The 18,710-nt window shown below is 50.2% G+C and overlaps 1 protein-coding gene across 1 annotated transcript; it reads left to right on the top strand.

Moving 5' to 3' along the window:
- The first annotated feature begins 13,110 nt into the window (after nt 1-13,110).
- On the top strand, nt 13,111-14,712 carry LOC123105175 (40S ribosomal protein S29-like). Its single transcript, XM_044527182.1, has 3 exons — nt 13,111-13,327; nt 13,561-13,660; nt 14,469-14,712. Exons 1-3 carry the CDS (start codon nt 13,266-13,268, stop codon nt 14,475-14,477), a joined length of 171 nt encoding a protein of 56 aa, XP_044383117.1. The 5' UTR covers nt 13,111-13,265; the 3' UTR covers nt 14,478-14,712.
- The last annotated feature ends 3,998 nt before the right edge of the window (nt 14,713-18,710 follow it).

Here is an 18,710-nt window from a genome sequence, read left to right as displayed (position 1 = left end):
CCAAGGAAAGTCCCATCCGGACACGGGACGAAGTCTTCAATCTTGTATCTTCATAGTCCTGGAGTCTGGCTGAAGGTATAGTCCGGCTACCCGAACACCCCCTAATCCAGGACTCCCTCAGTAGCCCCTGAACCAGGCTTCAATGACGATGAGTCCGGCGCGTAGATTGTCTTTGGCATTGCAAGGCGGGTTCCTCCTCCAAATTCTTCATAAAAGTTTGTAAACACCAAGAGTAGTGTTTGGCTCTGCAAAATAAGTTTCCATGTATTGCCAGAGAGAGAATAATATTAACACAAATCTAATCTGCTGACGTATTCCGCAGCGTGACATCACACTATGGCCAAGCCTTTATTCAAATCGTTTTTCACTTTTCCACTTCAGCGTGTTTTGCGAGGCGGTTTCCTTGGCATGTCTTGTCAAAGCAGAGATCGTGTCCTCCATTTATGGGATTCTCATCAATACGGACGTGGGTAACCCAACCGCGCCATTTATCACGACGCTTGGGAGGCAAGCAAGTTTTACTAGGCTGGTGGGGACGCATAGTTGCATTTGCCCATATAAGGGGATAAGGATCCATCTTTTTACCTACGCCTTCTTCCTCCTTTGCCTATCCATCTTCTACGCACCCGAGCTCCAGCGCCCAAGCCCGCACTTCCTACCTCAACCTTATCCAACAATGTCCGGAGCGGGAGGCAAGTGGATGGTCTCCTCTGTCACGGAGGGCCATGTCAAAAGGCTAAGGAAGGCCGGATACCTGTCCAAAGACATCGCGCACCGGCTTCCTGAGGAGGGGCAGCTTCTCCCCACCCCAAGGCCCCATGAGAGGGTAGTATTTCTTCCCCACTTCCTCCGCGGACTGGGTTTTCCTCTCCACCCATTTGTCCGCGGGCTCATGTTCTACTATGGCCTAGATTTCCACGATCTGGCCCCGAACTTCATCCTCAATATCTCGGCGTTTATCGTCGTGTGCGAGGCTTTCCTTTGCATCCGCCCCCATTTCGGCCTCTGGCTCAAGACTTTCAACGTCAAGCCAAAGGTGGTGCGCGGCAACCAGGCGGAGTGCGGAGGTGCCATGGCGGGCAAAATAGCCAACGTCCTATGGCTCGAGGGCTCCTTTGTGGAGACCTTGAAGGGGTGGCAGTCAGGGTGGTTTTACATCACCGAGCCACGCGATCCGAAGTGGATCGCAGCCCCTGAATTCCGATCCGGACCCCCTACGCGGCTCACGTCCTGGAAGGAGACGGGCTTGTCGTGGGGCGACGAAGAAGAGGTGACCGGACTGCAAAAATGCATCCAGTCCCTGGTGAACAAGCAGCTCAAGCTTATCAACATAGTCCAGGTCATGCTCGTCCGCCGGATCCTTCCGTGTCAAGAACGGGACTTCAATTTGTGGGAGTTCAACCCGGCGCAACACCGAACTCTGAGCAGGCTCTTCGATACGACGTACGAAGATGTCTGGAAGGGGCTAACCAAAGGCGCTGAGGCTCCCACATCCGCCTCCGAAGACCGCGGATTCAGCTCGCAGCGTCCTGCTGGCGAGGTAAAATATTTTCATCTTTTACAGGATGTTAAGTTTTCTTCATAGTTTGACTCTATGCGGGATCTAAACTCCCTCACCTTTGACAGGATTGGCAGGCGAAGTCCGGACTGATTAACTGCCCGGCTCCCTTGCCCGAAGACCCAGCCCCTGCTCTCCTAGTGAAGCTGCTGGTTCCGGCACCTTATGTGGTACCGGAGAAGAAGGCCAAGAAGAAGAAGGCCACGGGGACTCGAAAGAGTTCCCGGCATATGGTGGTGTCGGACTCGTCGTCCGATGAGTCCGAGACGCGCTCCTCTCGTGAAGACGAGGAGGAGGAAGAAGAGACCTCTCCCCCTCCAGCGGGGGGAGGAAAGAAGAGTAAGGCCTCCCCAGTAGGGGAGACCGAGGGGTCCAAGAAGAGGAAAACCCCTCCGCCGGACTACGCCCCGACGCCGACGAGGACAAAGAGGAGTGGCCGGAAAGGGCCAAGCGTCCGGCGAAATCATAAGTGCTCGGATACCAGAGTAACTCATGATATTCCTTTGGTTGCGCAGCTTTCCCTAATATCGAATATAACCATGCATCCCGCCCAAGGACGGGCTCGACGAGTCGTCGAGCGGCTCCCTGGATTCATCGGACGTGAATTCAGTTCCACCCGCTGCCTCCCCCTGTGCTGCAGATGACGCCGAAGTGGCGTCGCGACAAGCTCCGGGGCAAGAGGAGGTGGTCCAGGAGGAGCCGCGAGGCGACCTCCCGGACTCCAGGAGTAAAGGGGACAAGACCCCCCAGGGCTTCAAGTCCGGCTTTAAGCCAGACACCGCACCGGAATCATCAACGGTTCCGGACCGCGGCAGGCGAACTCCTGCCAAGAGGACCAAGCCTATTGAGTCGGCATCCTCCATCCAACCGGAGGCGCCGGACAATCTGCTGGAGGTGCTTAAGGGCGCCTCCATCGACGAGGAGCACCGTGCCATCATGAGTATGGTGGTCCAGAAGGTTCGGTCCGCCCAAAGCGGACTTACTGAAGCTTGTACTAGCCTTCTAACAGGCTTCGAGGTAAGTAGAAATATGTAAAAATATTACCGCATAGACAGTATCCCCTGATGCTCTGTTTGGCGTTCGGAAAGAAAAGCCGAATAGAGGATCTATTAAATATCGCAGGAGTCTAACTAAAAAGGAGTCAATATACGTATGCAGGCTTCGCTGCTGGCCACCGCCGCACTGACTGCGAAGGTGGATGCCCTGAAGCAGGGCCTTGAGTGGACCGAGCAAGAGCTTGGCCTTGCCAAACGGCGGCTCGAGGAGAAAGAAGGTAAGAGATACCTTATATAAAAAATGCCTATAAGAAGACGCAATTGCAAAAAATGACAGGAGTATACTGCTTATTGTAGGGGCCACAACTGAGGTGGCGACCCTCAAGCAGGCGCTGTCCGAGGCCAAGAAGAGAGCGGCCACGGAGCGCACCGAGCGGGAGAAATTTGAGGCACAGGTCGACGAGGTGCAGTAAGAGCTTCAGGCTCTCATGAAAAAACATGAGAGTTTGGAGCTCGACTCGAAGACGCGAGCGTCCGAGCTTGCTGCGGCCCTTAAAACTGCCAAATCTGCCAAGGCCGAGGCCCAGAAGGCCCTCCAGGAATTGGATGCGGTGAAAAAGATAGCGGCGGGTAAGGCATTCTCTATGCAAAGCAGACATATAAAAGTAAACTACTTGTTACTTACCCGAATCTGGAGCTCTCCAGGGGCATTCGCAGATCTTCCCCGCACCGTATCCGATGCCGCCGCATTCTATCGAGCCGAGGAAGGCAGCTCGACGGAGAAGGTGTTCTGGTCTCAGTACGCTGAGGCCGGACACCCTGTGCCCTTGAGCGACCAGCTGAAGCAGCTGGTCGAGCTCCACAAGGCGGCCGAACAGGCCCTGAAGGGCTTCATAGTTCGGCTGTGGCCTAGAGAGGCTCTGCCTGGGAGCTACTTCGGACTGGTGCGGTAGCTGGTGGAGGCTTGTCCAAGGCTCGAGGTCATCAAGCGCTCCGTCTGCATCGAAGGTGCCCGTAGGGCCCTTGCCCGTGCAAAGGTGCACTGGGGTAAGCTGGATGGTGAGAAGCTTGTGAGGGACGGGCCGCCGCCGGGGAAGGAGCATCGCAAGCCCGAGAACTATTACAAGGATGTTCTGGCCGGTGCCCGCCTTATGGCGGATGAATGCACCAAGGATGTAATTTTTGAATGAACTCGCTCGTGTTATCCTATGCGCTGAAAACTTGTTCATATGCGCTAAGCAATGCTTGAATTTAAAATATTACTTTCTGTGCGGCCGTTTATCAAAAAATTGAGAGATGGCCAGTCGTCGGCTTCTGCCCCATGCCACTAGTGCTGGGATGTTCGGGATAAACCTGAGCGCTCTTTTTCCCATGATTGGGTCCGTCGAGGGAGGCGCTCAGCACAACGAATAAGGCAATCGGACTATAATGCTTGAACACTCTCACTTAGCCATAGAACTCTATAATTTTAAATTTCGGCGAAGCCCCTAGTATTCGGAAGACCGAGTTTGGGGCGCTATCCACGCCTTGGCTGGACAAAACCGGTTCCTCGCTCGAAGCGGCATAAGCCTTTAAGGACTCAAAAAACCTCTCGAACAACGACCGGTCTCTCGCCTCATCATGACAGTCGGTTTTAGCTTTCTCTACTGAGGTGCTTAGCCCAGCTCAACTGAGGCACAATCGCAGTAGTTCTCCTAGTGCTACCTTAGCCGATATAGCCGAACGTAAGGCACCGAAACATAGGAGCCGGGCAAACCCAACCATTGACCCAAATCATGATTCGGAGCCGATGCATATAGTGCTATAAGTTCGGGGTGCCGCACTTGTGAAAGTGTACGGACTTCTCACGCCATATAGATGGGTACTGAAGCCCCTGGCGTATTTTGTCGTACCACAGTGTACGGATGCGACATGTTATTAATAAACATATATATAGAAAGAGTATAATGCAAAAAACAGACAAAAAGCTATGCATTGTTTAAAGAAAGGTGCTATGAAAGCGGAATGATACAAATAGTGCGATAAGCAAAAGAAATTGGACTATTTAACATGTCCTGGCCAGGGGCAGGCCGCGGAATTCTATTAAAAAACAGGTATACTGCTTGCAATAGAGACCACCTGGGAGTTCCATAATGCGGCGTGGCTTGTCTGCTTTCCTGGATCTTGCATCGTTTGTGCGGCAGTTGAATTGCCGAACGGGTCATCCGAAGTATGGAGTCCTGAGAGTAAGAAAAAAAGAAAAAAAAAGGAATCCGGCAGCCCCTGGTGCGGTTTAAGCCGTATTTCGGGCGTGCCGTGATAGTGCCCCTTCCCCTATGCCCATGGTATTTCAAGAGCGTAGTTATGTACGCGAAGCACTGGTTTCGCTATATCGCGAGGGCTAGGGTTGGGGCCGCATTGCTACGCTAGCTCAGAACGTGCCAGGCGGTCTTGTTGTAGGGTACTCCGGGCGCACTTGACAGTGTCCGGCTTTTTGAAGGCCGAACTGGAGAACTGCTTAGAGAGGCTGCTTTGTACTTCTGCTGCGAGCACTGCCGTGTGCTCCCCCGTTCGGAGAGAGCGTTCAGTGTTCCCATTGACCGTGATTACTCCTCTAGGGCCTGGCATCTTGAGCTTGAGGTATGCATAGTGCGGTACCGCATTGAATTTTGCGAATGCGGTTCGCCCGAGCAGTGCGTGATAGCCACTGCGGAACGGGACTATGTCGAAGATTAACTCCTCGCTTCGGAAGTTATCCGGAGATCCGAAGACCACTTCCAGTGTGACTGAGCCTGTACAGTTGGCTTCTACACCTGGTATGACGCCTTTAAAGGTCGTTTTGGTGGGCTTGATCCTTGAGGGATCTATGCCCATTTTTCGCACTGTATCCTGGTAAAGCAGGTTCAGACTGCTACCGCCGTCCATGAGGACTCTTGTGAGATGAAATCCATCAATGATTGGGTCTAGAACCAATGCGGCGAAGCCGCCGTGGCTTATGCTAGTGGGGTGGTCCCTTCGATCAAAGGTGATCGGGCAGGAGGACCATGGGTTGAACTTTGGGGCGACTGGCTCTATCGTATATACGTCCCGTAACGCACGCTTCCGCTCCCTCTTGGGGATGTGGGTTGCGTATATCATGTTCACCGTCCGCACTTGCGGGGGAAATCCCTTCTGTCCACTGTTGTTCGGCGGCCTGGGCTCCTCCTCGTCGTCGCTATGCAGCCCCTTATCTTTGTTTTCGGCTCTTAACTTGCCTGCCTGCTTAAACACCCAACAGTCCCTGTTGGTGTGATTGGCTGGCTTTTTGGGGGTGCCATGTATCTGGCACAAGAGGTCGAGTATTCGGTCCAAACTGGATGGGTCCTGAGTATTTCTTTTGAATGGCTTTTTCCGTTGACCGGATTTGTAGCCTCGGAATCCGGCATTAACTGCCGTATCCTCGTTGTTGTCGCTGTTAACACGGCGCTTTTGTTTGTTCCGACGCGACCTGTCGCTTTTGTCCTTGGTATTCGAATTACCAGGGTTCTTGGTTAAATTGTTGCTGCGAGCTAGCCAGTTGTCTTCTCCCGCGCAAAAGCGGGTCATGAGTGTCGTGAGGGCTGCCATAGATTTCGGCTTTTCCTATCCCAGGTGCCGGGCAAGCCACTCGTCACGGATATTATGCTTGAAGGCCACTAAGGCCTCTGCGTCCGGACAACCGACTATCTGGTTTTTCTTTGTTAGGAACCGTGTCCAGAATTGCCTGGCCGATTCCTCTGGCTACTGAATTATGTGGCTTAGGTCATCGGCGTCCGGTGGTCGCACATAAGTGCCCTGGAAGTTGTCAAGGAATGCGGCTTCCAGGTCCTCCCAAGAACCGATTGAGTCTGCTGGCAAGCTGTTAAGCCAATGCCGGGCCGGTCCCTTAAGTTTGAGTGGGAGGTATTTGATGGCGTGTAGATCATCACCGCGGGCCATGTGGATATGAAGGAGATAATCCTCGATCCATACCGCAGGATCTGTTGTGCCATCGTACGATTTGATGTTTACGGGTTTGACCCTCAGGGATTTTATGATCCATTACTTCATCTATGAAGCATAGTGGGTGTGCGGCGCCTCTGTATTGGGCTATATCACGACGCAGCTCGAAGGAGCTTTGTCTGTTGAGTTCGGCCCGGTCGGATTTATTGCATCCGGAGTGACGATCATCATCACGTGCCGTGGGGCGCCTGCGCGATCCGTAGATCGATCTTGTTTGCCTTGCCTTGTCCACCAGTATGTCGTGCAGGTCGGGCGCATTTTCCCGTGCCTTAGTATGCTTGACGCGGCGTCGGGGCATGGCTTGAGCGGAGGGCCAAGAGGCCTCTCTATCGCGGCCACGAGGTGGCCGGTCGGCCATGTCATGTGCTGGTGATGTAGGTGCTTCCTCCTCTAGTCGGGGTAGCAGCCTACGCTTTGGGTAACTCTTGGAGGGGCGTTCGAGTTCATACTCTTCGGCCGCAAGGACTTCAGTCCATCTGTCAGCTAGCAAATCCTGATCAGCTCTAAGCTGTTGCTGCTTTTTCTTGAGGCTGCTTGCCGTGGCCATAAGCCTGCGTTTAAAACGCTCTTGTTTGGCGAGATCCTCTGGCACGACGAACTCGTCGTCGTCGAGGCTTGCCTCGTCTTCGGAGGGAGGCGTATAATTATCGTCCTCAACCTCTTGGTCCGCCGCCCTCTCGTGAGGGCTGACTTCTCTGTCCTCCTATGCTGAATCTTGCTGGAGGGGGTGTTCTTCGGCGCTACCCGGAGTAGTATTATCTCCTGTGCTGGAATCACCGTTTTTGCTTTGGCGGGATTTAGAGCGGCGCCGCTGACGCCGGCGCTTGGGCTGTTTCTTTGAGGTATCGTCCCCCACTGTTCCATCGCCATCTCCATCCTTTGGAGTGTCCACCATATATATGTCATATGATGAGGTGGCCTTCCAGCGCCCTACAGGTGCTGGTTCTTGTTCGTCTCCTGCATCGTCGTCCATGCCGTCGATGTCTTCGGAGTCGAAGTCAAGCATGTCGGTTAAGTCGTCGACAGTGGCTACCAAGTGGGTGGTGGGTGGGTTTTGAATTTCTTCATTGTCCGTATCCCAACCTTGCTGACCGCAGTCCGGCCAGGGCTCTCCTGATAAAGAGAGAGACTTTAGAGAATTCAGGATGTCGCCGAAGGGCGAGTGCTGAAAGATGTCTGCGGCAGTGAACTCCATTATCGGCGCCCAATCAGATTCAATCGGCAGGGGTGCGGGGGGCTCGGAGTTCGGAGAGGAATCCGGCTCCTCGGAGTCACGGGCCATGCGGAGTGCGGGCCTGGAGTTCGGCTCGATCGCCTCTGAGATCGCAGCCCCTGAGGCAGTGTCCAACCGCTGATCCTCGATCGGCGCAGTAGGCTCCGAATCAATGGTCGGAACTGATGCGTGTGCGGCCTCCAAGGCACTGTTCGGTGGCAGAGCTATATCATGCCCATCGAGACAGTGCGGCGCGCTTGGCTGTGGCTCGAATCCATTGAAGATCAAGTCCCCGCGGATGTCAGCCGTGTAGTTTAGGCTTCCAAACCTGACCTGATGGCCAGGGGCGTAGCTTTCGATCTGCTCAAGGTGGCCAAGCAAATTGGCCCGCAGTGCGAAGCCGCCGAAGATGAAGATCTATCCGGGGAGAAAAGTCTCACCCTGGACTGCATTGTTGTTGATGATCGAAGGAGCCATCGGGCCTGAAAGTGACGACACAGAGGAACTCTCAATGAAAGCACCAATGTCGGTGTCAAAACCGGCGGATCTCGGGTAGGGGGTCCCGAACTGTGCGTCTAGGCCGGATGGTAACAGGAGACAAGGAACACGATGTTTTACCCAGGTTCGGGCCCTCTTGGTGGAGGTAAAACCCTACGTCCCGCTTGATTAATATTGATGATATGGGTAGTACAAGAGTAGATCTACCACGAGATCAAGGAGGCTAAACCCTAAAAGCTAGCCTATGGTATGATTGTTGTATGATGAAGTTGTCCTACGGACTAAAACCCTCTGGTTTATATAGACACCGGAGAGGGTTAGGGTTACACAAAGTCGGTTACAATGGTAGGAGATCTTGAATATCCGCTTCGCCAAGCTTGCCTTCCACGCCAAGGAAAGTCCCATCCGGACACGGGACGAAGTCTTCAATCTTGTATCTTCATAGTCCTGGAGTCCGGCTGAAGGTATAGTCCGGCTACCCGAACACCCCCTAATCCAGGACTCCCTCAACGATCAACACCAAGACTCCATGGGTGTTAGAATCATTACTATGTAATCTAGATTATTGACTCTAGTGCAAGTGGGAGACTTAAGGAAATATGCCCTAGAGGCAATAATAAAGTTATTATTTATTTCCTCATATCATGATAAATGTTTATTATTCATGCTAGAATTGTATTAACCGGAAACATGATACATGTGTGAATACATAGACAAACAAATTGTCACTAGTATGCCTCTACTTGACTAGCTCGTTGATCAAAGATGGTTATGTTTCCTAACCATAGACATGAGTTGTCATTTGATAAATGGGATCACATCATTAGGAGAATGATGTGATTGAGTTGACCCATTTTGTCAGCCTATCACTTGATCGTTTTAGTTTACTGCTATTGCTTTCTTCATGACTTATACATGTTCCTTTGACTATGAGATTATGTAACTCCCAATTACCGGAGGAACACTTTGTGTGGTACCAAACGTCACAACGTAACTAGGTGATTATAAAGGTGCTCTACAGGAGTCTCCGATGGTACTTGTTGAGTTGACATAGATCAAGATTAGGATTTGTCACTCCGATTGTCAGAGAGGTATCTCTGGGCCCACTCGGTAATGCGCATCACTATAAGCCTTGCAAGCATTGTAACTAATGAGTTAGTTGCGGTATGATGCATTACAGAACGAGTAAAGAGACTTGCCGGTAAAGAGATTGAATTAGGTATTGAGATACCGACGATCGAATCTCGGGCAAGTAACATACCGATGACAAAGGGAACAACGTATGCTGTTATGCAGTTTGACCGATAAAGATCTTCGTAGAATATGTGGGAGCCAATATGAACATCCAGGTTCCGCTATTGGTTATTGACCGGAGACATGTCTTGGTCATGTCTACATAGTTCTCGAACCCGTAGGGTCCGCACGCTTAAAGTTCGGTGTCGATCGGTATTATGAGTTTTTGAGTTTTGATGTACCGAAGGTAGTTCGGAGTCCTGGATATGATCACAGACATGACGAGGAGTCTCGAAATGGTCGATACGTAAAGATCGATATATTGGACGACTATATTCGATCACCGGAAGTGTTCATCACGAAGCTTCCCCCCTTGCTCGGTGACGACCTGCGAACTCACGATCTAGTAGAGCTCGAGGGAGAGTTTCGTCAGCACGACGGCGTGGTGACGATATTGATGAAGCTACAGTCGCAGGGCTTCGCCTAAGCACCGCTACATTATGACCGAGGTGGATTATGGTGGAGGGGGCACCGCACACGGCTGGGAGAGATCAATGATCAACTTGTGTATTCTAGGGTGCCCCCTGCCCCCGTATATAAAGCAGCAAGGGGGGAGACCGGCCGCCCCTGTAGGGCGCGCCAGGAGGAGGAGTCCTCCTCCTAGTAGGACTAGGACTCCCCTCTTTCCTACTCCTACTAGAAGGGGGAAAGGAAGGGGGGAAGGAGAAGGAAAGGGGCGCCCCTCCTTCCTAGTCCAATTCAGACCAGAGGGGGAGGGGCACGCGGCCTGCCCTGGCCGGCCCCTCTCTCTCTCTCTCCACTAGGGCCCAACAAGGCCCATTAACCCCCGAGGGGTTCCGGTAACCCCTCTGGCACTCCGGTTAAATCCAGATTTCACCCGGAACTCTTCCGATGTCCAAATGTAGGCTTCCAATATATCAATCTTTATATCTCGACCATTTCAAGACTTCTCGTCATGTCCGTGATCATATCCGGGACTCCGAACTACCTTCGATACATCAAAACATATAAACTCATAATACCGATCGTCACAGAACTTTAAGCGTGCGGATCCTACGGGTTCGAGAACTATGTAGACTTGACCGAGACACGTCTCTGGTCAATAAGCAATAGCGGAACCTGGATGCTCATATTGGTTCCTACATATTCTACGAAGATCTTTATCGGTCAAACCGCATAACAACATACGTTGTTCCCTTTGTCATCGGTATGTTACTTGCCCGAGATTCGATCATCGGTATCTCAATACCTAGCTCAATCTCGTTACCGGCAAGTCTCTTTACTCGTTCTGTAATGCATCATCCCGCAACTAGCTCATTAGTTGCATTGCTTGCAAGGCTTATAGTGATGTGCATTATCGAGAGGGCCCAGAGATACTTCTTCGACAATCGGAGTGACAAATCCTATTCTTGATCTATGCCAACTCAATAAGTACCATTAGAGACACCTGTAGAGCACCTTTATAATCATCCAGTTACATTGTGACGTTTGGTAGCACAAAAAGTGTTCCTCTGGTAATCGGGAGTTGCATAATCTCATAGTCATAGGAACATGTATAAGTCATGAAGAAAGCAATAGCAGTAAATTAAAACGATCAAGTGCTAAGCTAAAAAAATGGGTCAAGTCAATCACATCATTCTACTAATGATGTGATCCCGTTAATCAAATGACAACTCATGTCTATGGCTAGGAAACTCAACCATCTTTGATCAACGAGCTAGTTAAGTAGAGACATACTAGTGACACTATGTTTGTCTATGTATTCACACATGTATTATGTTTCCGGTTAATACAATTCTAGCATGAATAATAAACATTTATCATGATACGAGGAAATAAATAATAACTTTATTATTGCCTCTAGGTCATATTTCCTTCAATAAGTTATCCCCAACTTACTAGGGGATACACACATATTCTTCCCGCCAGAGTATGCCTACCACTGAAAATTTTGACCCACAACTAGTCTAGGTTGATGCAAAATATCAGACATGGAGATGACTTTTGCGTCGAACCCTGGTAAGCAGCCAGATTACTAATGGCAGATGCAAATGTGTACCCACCATTGGTAAGGGTCCACCTATAAGTAGATTTGAGTATTGTATGCCTTTACCAACACGAGGAGGCTTCCGACCCTTGCTGGCTCGGCGAAACACTCATGCGTCCGACGCCACAACCACCACCACACCTTTGGTCTCCTTCCTCTTCTCCGTCTGATGGCCTCGTCGGCGGAAAGAGAAGTGGGGACCCGTCCATCTAATTTTTTCGGTTAGGCTTTTTACTTCTCTGGCGACATCGCTGAAATCGTGGCAACGATGTCGTGTTGGACTACGGTCTCTCCGGCCTTTCCCTACCTCGACGACGTCTGATCTTGCGCTAACAAAGAGCCTACGAGAGTTTGTGTCCCCGGATTTGTTTGATCCCTTCAGATCTTGGCAGTTTGTGTGTCTTCCAAGGAGAGCTTATGCCTGGCTATTAGTGTGGCGACTTCGACATATTCTTTTGTGTTGTTCTGTGGCTTGATCTAGTTTCTAAACCCTCTCTGCTGATGGTGTTCCGTATGGGGTGATGCTCCAGTATATGATGTTTCAACGATTTTTAAATCTCGTCTCAAGGGGCGAGTGGCTATTGCGGTCTTCAAAACCTGGTATGGCGAGGGCATTCACAAGTTTCGTTTTTCTTTGTTGTTGGTTCAGTGTAATTCTTAATCCCTGGCCGGCGACGTACAATCAGAGGAAGAAAAAGACTAATATACTTTTTAATAGTGTAATTTTATTTTGTACAAGTCGTTATATGTTCACTTGTCTATTCTTTGTATTGGCCTTTGTTTTTCTTGATATTAACCAGATCTAAGATGCCTTTTGGATGTCTTTATTCAAAAACAAAAACAAAAACATGAGCAGGCATGTTCTTCATACCGGTTGTTTGCGTCACGATGATGAAAGTGATAGAAGCACCATGAGGCGGCAGGATAAACTAACACATGCAGATGAGATATTTTGGTTCATATTGGATAATACTCCCTCCGTCCAAAAATACTTATGATCAGAATAAATAAAAGGAGATGTATCTAAAATTAAAATACATATAGATAAATCTCCTTTTATCCATTTTGATAACAAGTATTTTTGGAGGAAGGGAGTATGTATGAAAACGATATTTACAAAACAATAGGTTATATTTATATCCGTAGAGCCCTAAAATTGATATATCAGCCTGCATATCAGTCGTGTTGGCTTAGATTTAAAAACTCGGTATAGAGACTCCTCACTGCTCTGTCAATCTCTAGAAATTCCCCCCTTTTTGACAGTTTTAAGCATCGTTAGTATTTGTTGGTAGTATCTTTTCAGTTGCAAACCGGGGATTCCCGAAGGCAGCGTTAAAATCACACGCCGTGTCTGCAGTGGGTGTCGTTCACCAAGAGGGAACAGAACACCACGAAATTTTCTTGCGAAAAAAAAGAACACTACGAAATTTGGAGTTTGAAAAACAAAAGACGCCAAAAAAATGTATCACCCCAATTACCGGGCCGTGGTTACTTAAATACGGGCTGTGAGGCCAGCCCATGCATTCGCGAGCCCATCGATCGGCAAAGTTTCGCAAGTGTACAAGTGAGAGCCCAGCAAGTGAAGCCTGCCAGCCTATATAGAAAACCCCAGCGCCCTCGCGACCCGACCTCCTCATTCTAGCCAGGCGAGAGCAAAAGGTAGGGTTTCCAGTTGCAAGCCGCGCCGCCGCCGCCGCCGCCATGGGACACTCGAACGTCTGGAACTCGCACCCCAAGAACTACGGCCCCGGATCGAGGGTTTGGTAATGATCCTCTCTCTACTCCCTACTCTTGATCGATTGGAAACTCGCACCCCGCCCTCTCCTAGATCGGTAGCAACAGGCGCTTCCATGTCCGCACCTGTAGATCCGTGGCGCAAGCTCGTAGCTTAGCTCTAAATCTTATATGCTCGGGTTAGATGTACATGATTCACGCGCCTTGGATTGCTTGATGGTTTTATGCCCTAACGCGTGGTGGTTTGGATCTTTTCTTGCAGCCGTGTCTGCGGCAACTCGCATGGCCTGATCCGCAAGTACGGGCTGATGTGCTGCAGGCAGTGCTTCCGCAGCAACGCCAAGGACATTGGCTTCATCAAGGTATGCGACGCCACACTGTCCATGGATTTCCTAAATTTGATGGCCGCCGAGTAATACTAGTATGTCCCCATGCTTTGCTTTGAATAATATATATGCTTGGTATGGTTGAACCAGATTTAATTTGCTAGAGACTACCATCTGGCAGCATGTGTTGTTACATACTGTGGTGAAATGTATGACATCTTAGATTCATCTATTTAGAATAGGTGTGTGTTGTGCTCCTCTTGCCAGAGTAAACCTAGTTTTGCAATCATCACCTCATAATAGTTTTGCAATCATCACCTCTTGTTCTGCCTTGCAATGTTTTGTATCTGTTTGATCAATGTGTTAGTTCTAGGCACCATAAGGCATCTTGGAACGTACTGAGTTGTGCATGACTACATGATACTAGCTCTGTTCGTTGTTCCCAGCAATATAAGTCTTACTCTGTTGCATCTGTCCCCAGTTTCAACTACTTTACTAACTGTTAACTTCCAAGTAATTTTTGTGTCCACCGGTCTGAGTGTGTTGCAATTGTGCAAATATCTATTATGTAGGTATATATTTCCATAACAACTACTGTTTGATTTAGTAGAAAACTGAGATGATTTTCCTTTTGAAGATTGTTGTTTCCATTTCCACTTTTATCTTATTAACTGTAGGTTTTATGCTTCAATTTTTAGGTTTGGGTAAATTATTTTTCAGATTCATATGTTGTTGTGCCTGAATACCTGAATGTTTGTGTGTGACTAATTTATTTTATCCCTTTTATTTTGCATATCAAAAATCTCTTTATACTGATCTCTGAATTTGCACTCTTGTTTAACAGTACCGTTAAGAATGGAAACCTCAAAGGAAGCAAGGACTAGGAAATTATCAACGAACTGTGGTGCTTCATCGAGGCTGATCTTTATCCTATAAGCTATGTAATGAACTGCTATTATGTTTGAATCCTGGTGACAAAACCGTGAAACAAAGTTAGTGACTGCTGTTTGAGCATGTGAAACCGATAATTCTGTTACTCTTGTGCCATTCTGGTTAGAAAGTTGCTCTGCATCCTTATATTTTTATTATTTTGCGAAGGCCGACCATGCTTTGTTTTGATGCTCTAATTTTATATTCCTCGTTTTCATACCAATTCTTGCCTGGCTTCTGTTCTTAAATCAGCCTCTGCTGTCCTCTACTATTCTCTCTGGGTGATTGTTTATGATCTTCTTTGTTTGTTGAACAGTTGTCCTTAGCTGCCCTGACTTTGCTTAACCTAGAAAATATGTTTGTAATTGTTAAATGGTCATCTGTAACACTTGTCAATGCCGAGCTTCTCTAGGGTATTAGGTGCGGGTCAAAACATGCAATAGTGGAATTATTCGTTGGTCACATATAGAATAACCTAGAATCCATGATTGTATATGAATTTGATGCGCGACTGTCCTGCTACAGCCCATATTTTGCCACCTCCCAGATGGTTAGAACTTGTCGGAGGCCAACAATTTCTTTGCCGCCCTCTTGTTCTAATCATGGAAAACCTGGAGCATATCCAATCGCAGATCTGACAGCCAATGATGTCAAATTGCTGGTATTTTTATGTAATTGCCAAATGATACCTGTATGCCACTCAAAATTTGAGCATGTATCACATTGTCAAAATTGAGCGTCTCCAGGGATTAGGTGTGCTTTCTGTTGTCCTTTTGTATTTGTGCGTGACCAAGCATGAGTGGAATTATTCGTTGGTCACGTCCTGAATAAAGTAGAATGCTTAGTGTACCTCAAAAAAGGGAGTAGAAAGCTTTCCCACAAAAAAGAGACCGGGAGAGTAGAAAGCTTAGTGATACGATTGCATGTAAATTTGATGTGTGATCTAGGAGTAGCATGCATGGATACTTAATAGAACCAGTGTATCTGTATCGGATATAACGTATCGGATACGGGTATCCACCCCCTGATTATCAGGGAATAAACTATTTAAAACAACTTATGTATAATTGGCTGATGCATTTTGGATACGATACAACAGGACCCCTCATATCCGTCCTAAACATATGGGCGGGCTGACCGGTGGCGAAATTGCCACCCAACCGCGGCTGGTAAACCAGGCCAAAACGTTTGGAATCGCATCTGGACGCGCGACCCCACATAAATTAGATCCTATCCGCACTGCGAGCTCCACTCCACTCCCCTCCCACAATACACAAGTTCCTCCCTGCGAGCTCCACCTTAGTCCATGGTGGCCATCAGATTTGACTTCGAGGTGTTCGGATCAGAGGACTGGGAGCTCATCCCTTGTAGTCTCGAGGAGCAGATGGCCGTCTCGCTACTCTCCGACAATCCCGGGAAGAGTGCATCCTACTGCGGTCTTCATCGATCCGGCGGGAATCCATAGCGTAAATGGCACTATGATCCGTCAGGGCCGGTGGATCACGCCGCGTGACCGAGGCCTCACCGGTATCGGAGACCACCGCATGGCAGGACAACCCAGTTGTTACAGTGGAACCATTTAGGCCTTGTTTGACACACAGGGCTCGGGGAGGCTTTTAGAGGATTTTCCCACTTGGCCTCAAAAGACCCTAAAATCCCCAAGTTTCTGTTTGGTGTACAGGGCTTATACCGGGCCCGCCTCATAATTTCGCTTTGATCCCCTCCATTCCACGGGGCTTTCACGCATTGAGGGTTACCTCGCGACTTGGCCCTTGGCTCGCCCGACGCGAGGTGAAGCCGCCGCCGCCAACCGCTATCCGCCTCCTCGCTGGCGTCTCCCACTGGCCACAAGGAGACCAAGCCGCCACAAGGCTTCTAGGGTATGTAGTCGTCGCCGCCTCAACTCACCTCTCCTACCCTTCCCTAGGGTGTCTTCTCTCCCCACCATGGCTGTGACCAACACAAGTAATTTTAGAGGAAGAGGACTAGGGATGGAAGAGGTAGGGGAAGAGTGCGGATTTCAGGGGATGTGGTGCAACAGAGGGATTCACCAAATCCCCAATAATCTCCAACCCCTTTGGGGTTTGAAAACCCTTTATGCCAAACAAGGCCTTTGGTGGCGCCTCGTCCCCATGATACGCGGTCATATCCGCCTCCATGGTCCGTGGCCAAAACAAGGAGGAGGTGCGGTGTGCCGGTCACGCGAGGCTGCGAGTGCGCCTTCAAGCGAAGGCAGCTGTGGCAGCCCATGAGGCGGAGGCGGCGACGGATTCGGTAGCCCACGAGCTAGAGGCGGAGGAAGCCCTCCGTGCTTGCATAGCCGAGAAGCGGTGGAGGAGGGCAGTCAAGGCGATGTCTAGAGATCAAAGCAGTGTCGTCCGTGCCATGGCCAGACTGCCCCCAAAGAGAAGGGCGAGGATGACGATGGATCGGACAGCTCTCGCAGCGAGCACACCCGCCTCGATCCGTTTTGCGTATTCGACCGCTACTGTTGCATGGAGGACAGCAAGGGCACGGGGAAAGGCAGCCGTGGATGAACTTTTTCCATTGTCGTAACATTCGTAGTTAATAGAGCATGTCCAATGGCATGTGTGAACTACATATGTAAAATTTATCGTTGTATGGCATTAGTATGGATTTGAGGATTTGTTTTGATGGATCCGATTGTGGACGCAGACCTTGGATGCCTGCCCAATCACCGTCTTTGGACGCGCGCGAGCGGATTAGGTAATTGTGACTGGTTATAGATGTTTTTAAGAGGTAATAATGGTGCAACCCTAGTCGTCCGACGCCCATCCTCTCCTCCCCGCTTCTTTCCTTCCGAGCTCGACAACAGGCAGTGGAAGGCCAGCGGCTAGCCGACGAGCTCCTCCTTCCTCATCGACTCACCATCGTTCTCGTCACCCACTCCCCTCACCCTCAGCCCCTCTCACACAGTAGTCCATCCATCTTGTCGAGCTTGATCCTCGGCGGCAGGTCAACGGTTGAGGTCGGCACAACGTATTTGTACTGAACTGTGAAGCCGAGAGTCATAGCCAAGCTCACTTACTCTTATCCTTTCTCTTCTCATGATGTCATCTCCTCTTATCCTGTCATGCTGCTCAACCTACCAACCTGAGGGCACCGTTGTGTAGCCATGTCAGAGTATTATTCAGATCCTCACCCATGAATTTCAACCTACTAGAGCAGTGTTTTGATGAAATTATAAAAATTTAGTAAAATGTATCCCCGTATTAGCACTTTTCCAAGACGAATTTACGCAGGCCAACAATTTTTGCGCTCCCCTCTTGCTCTAAATTGGTTGGCCTGGCTACAGGCCTGAAGGATCACCTAACGGCAGTGTGCAACGAAGTGACTACGTAATTTTATCGTCATGGACTCGCAAACTTGTGTGCTGCCTGATTGCCCACACACCTGCACGTGCCCGTCACTTTAGAATCAGAGGGCCAGCCTATGTGCTAACCTAGGTGGCGACGCGATGTGGGAGAAGAAAGGAGGGTGCCTGATCGCCAGTGCTCCGGATAAACCCTCCCGCAACGTGACAGGGCCGTGGAGAAAAGAAAAGACGACCACGATCGTCCATGCGACGCACCGCACGCCGTTATTCCACAGCACAGGTGTCGCGGCGTCCCCGCCCGAAGCAGCCGACGCCGTGGACGTGGACGCAGGGCGGGGAAGCTTCGCCATCCGTCACTCGACGGAAATCAATCGGAACGGCCCGGGCGCCGCGCTGGGACAGGTGGTCGAAGCGCTGGCGCACAGCGCGCGCCCGCAGTCGAGCACCCACTAGGCCCCGTCCCGTCCCGGCGCGATCGGCCAATCGCGGCCCGGAATTTTATCGGGGGCGAGGCGAGATCGGAATCTGAATTCCGGAGGCGGATAGCGCCACCTAGGTCCCTGTGCCCATCCCCCCAGCTGTCCCCAGCCTGGACTCCAACGAGCCCCCAGCCAGCGCGCCGCTCCACCACGCCTTCCTCCTTCACCCGTCAAGATCGCATATGTGCTCGCTGCCATGCGGGCCCTCACAACGCAAGTTGCACCGCTTTCCGTGGGCGAGGCGAGCTGCACCTGCACCCGCACCCGCACCCGCACCCGTGGACGATCGGGAGAAGGTTCGGATTAGTTTATGGCGTTGTGGGAAAACGAATGATTAACG

Source organism: Triticum aestivum, chromosome 5A (assembly GCF_018294505.1).
Source record: "Triticum aestivum cultivar Chinese Spring chromosome 5A, IWGSC CS RefSeq v2.1, whole genome shotgun sequence".
Lineage (NCBI taxonomy): Eukaryota > Viridiplantae > Streptophyta > Magnoliopsida > Poales > Poaceae > Triticum > Triticum aestivum.
Note: the sequence above shows the minus strand (reverse complement) of the source record. Positions and strands in the feature narration are given on the sequence as shown.

Excerpts from the sequence above, each read along its gene's own strand:
- LOC123105175 (XM_044527182.1), top strand. The coding sequence starts at position 13,266 with ATGGGACACTCGAACGTCTGGAACTCGCACCCCAAGAACTACGGCCCC. Across the intron at positions 13,328-13,560 it reads GGCCCCGGATCGAGGGTTTG|CCGTGTCTGCGGCAACTCGC; the intron begins GTAATGATCCTC and ends CTTTTCTTGCAG.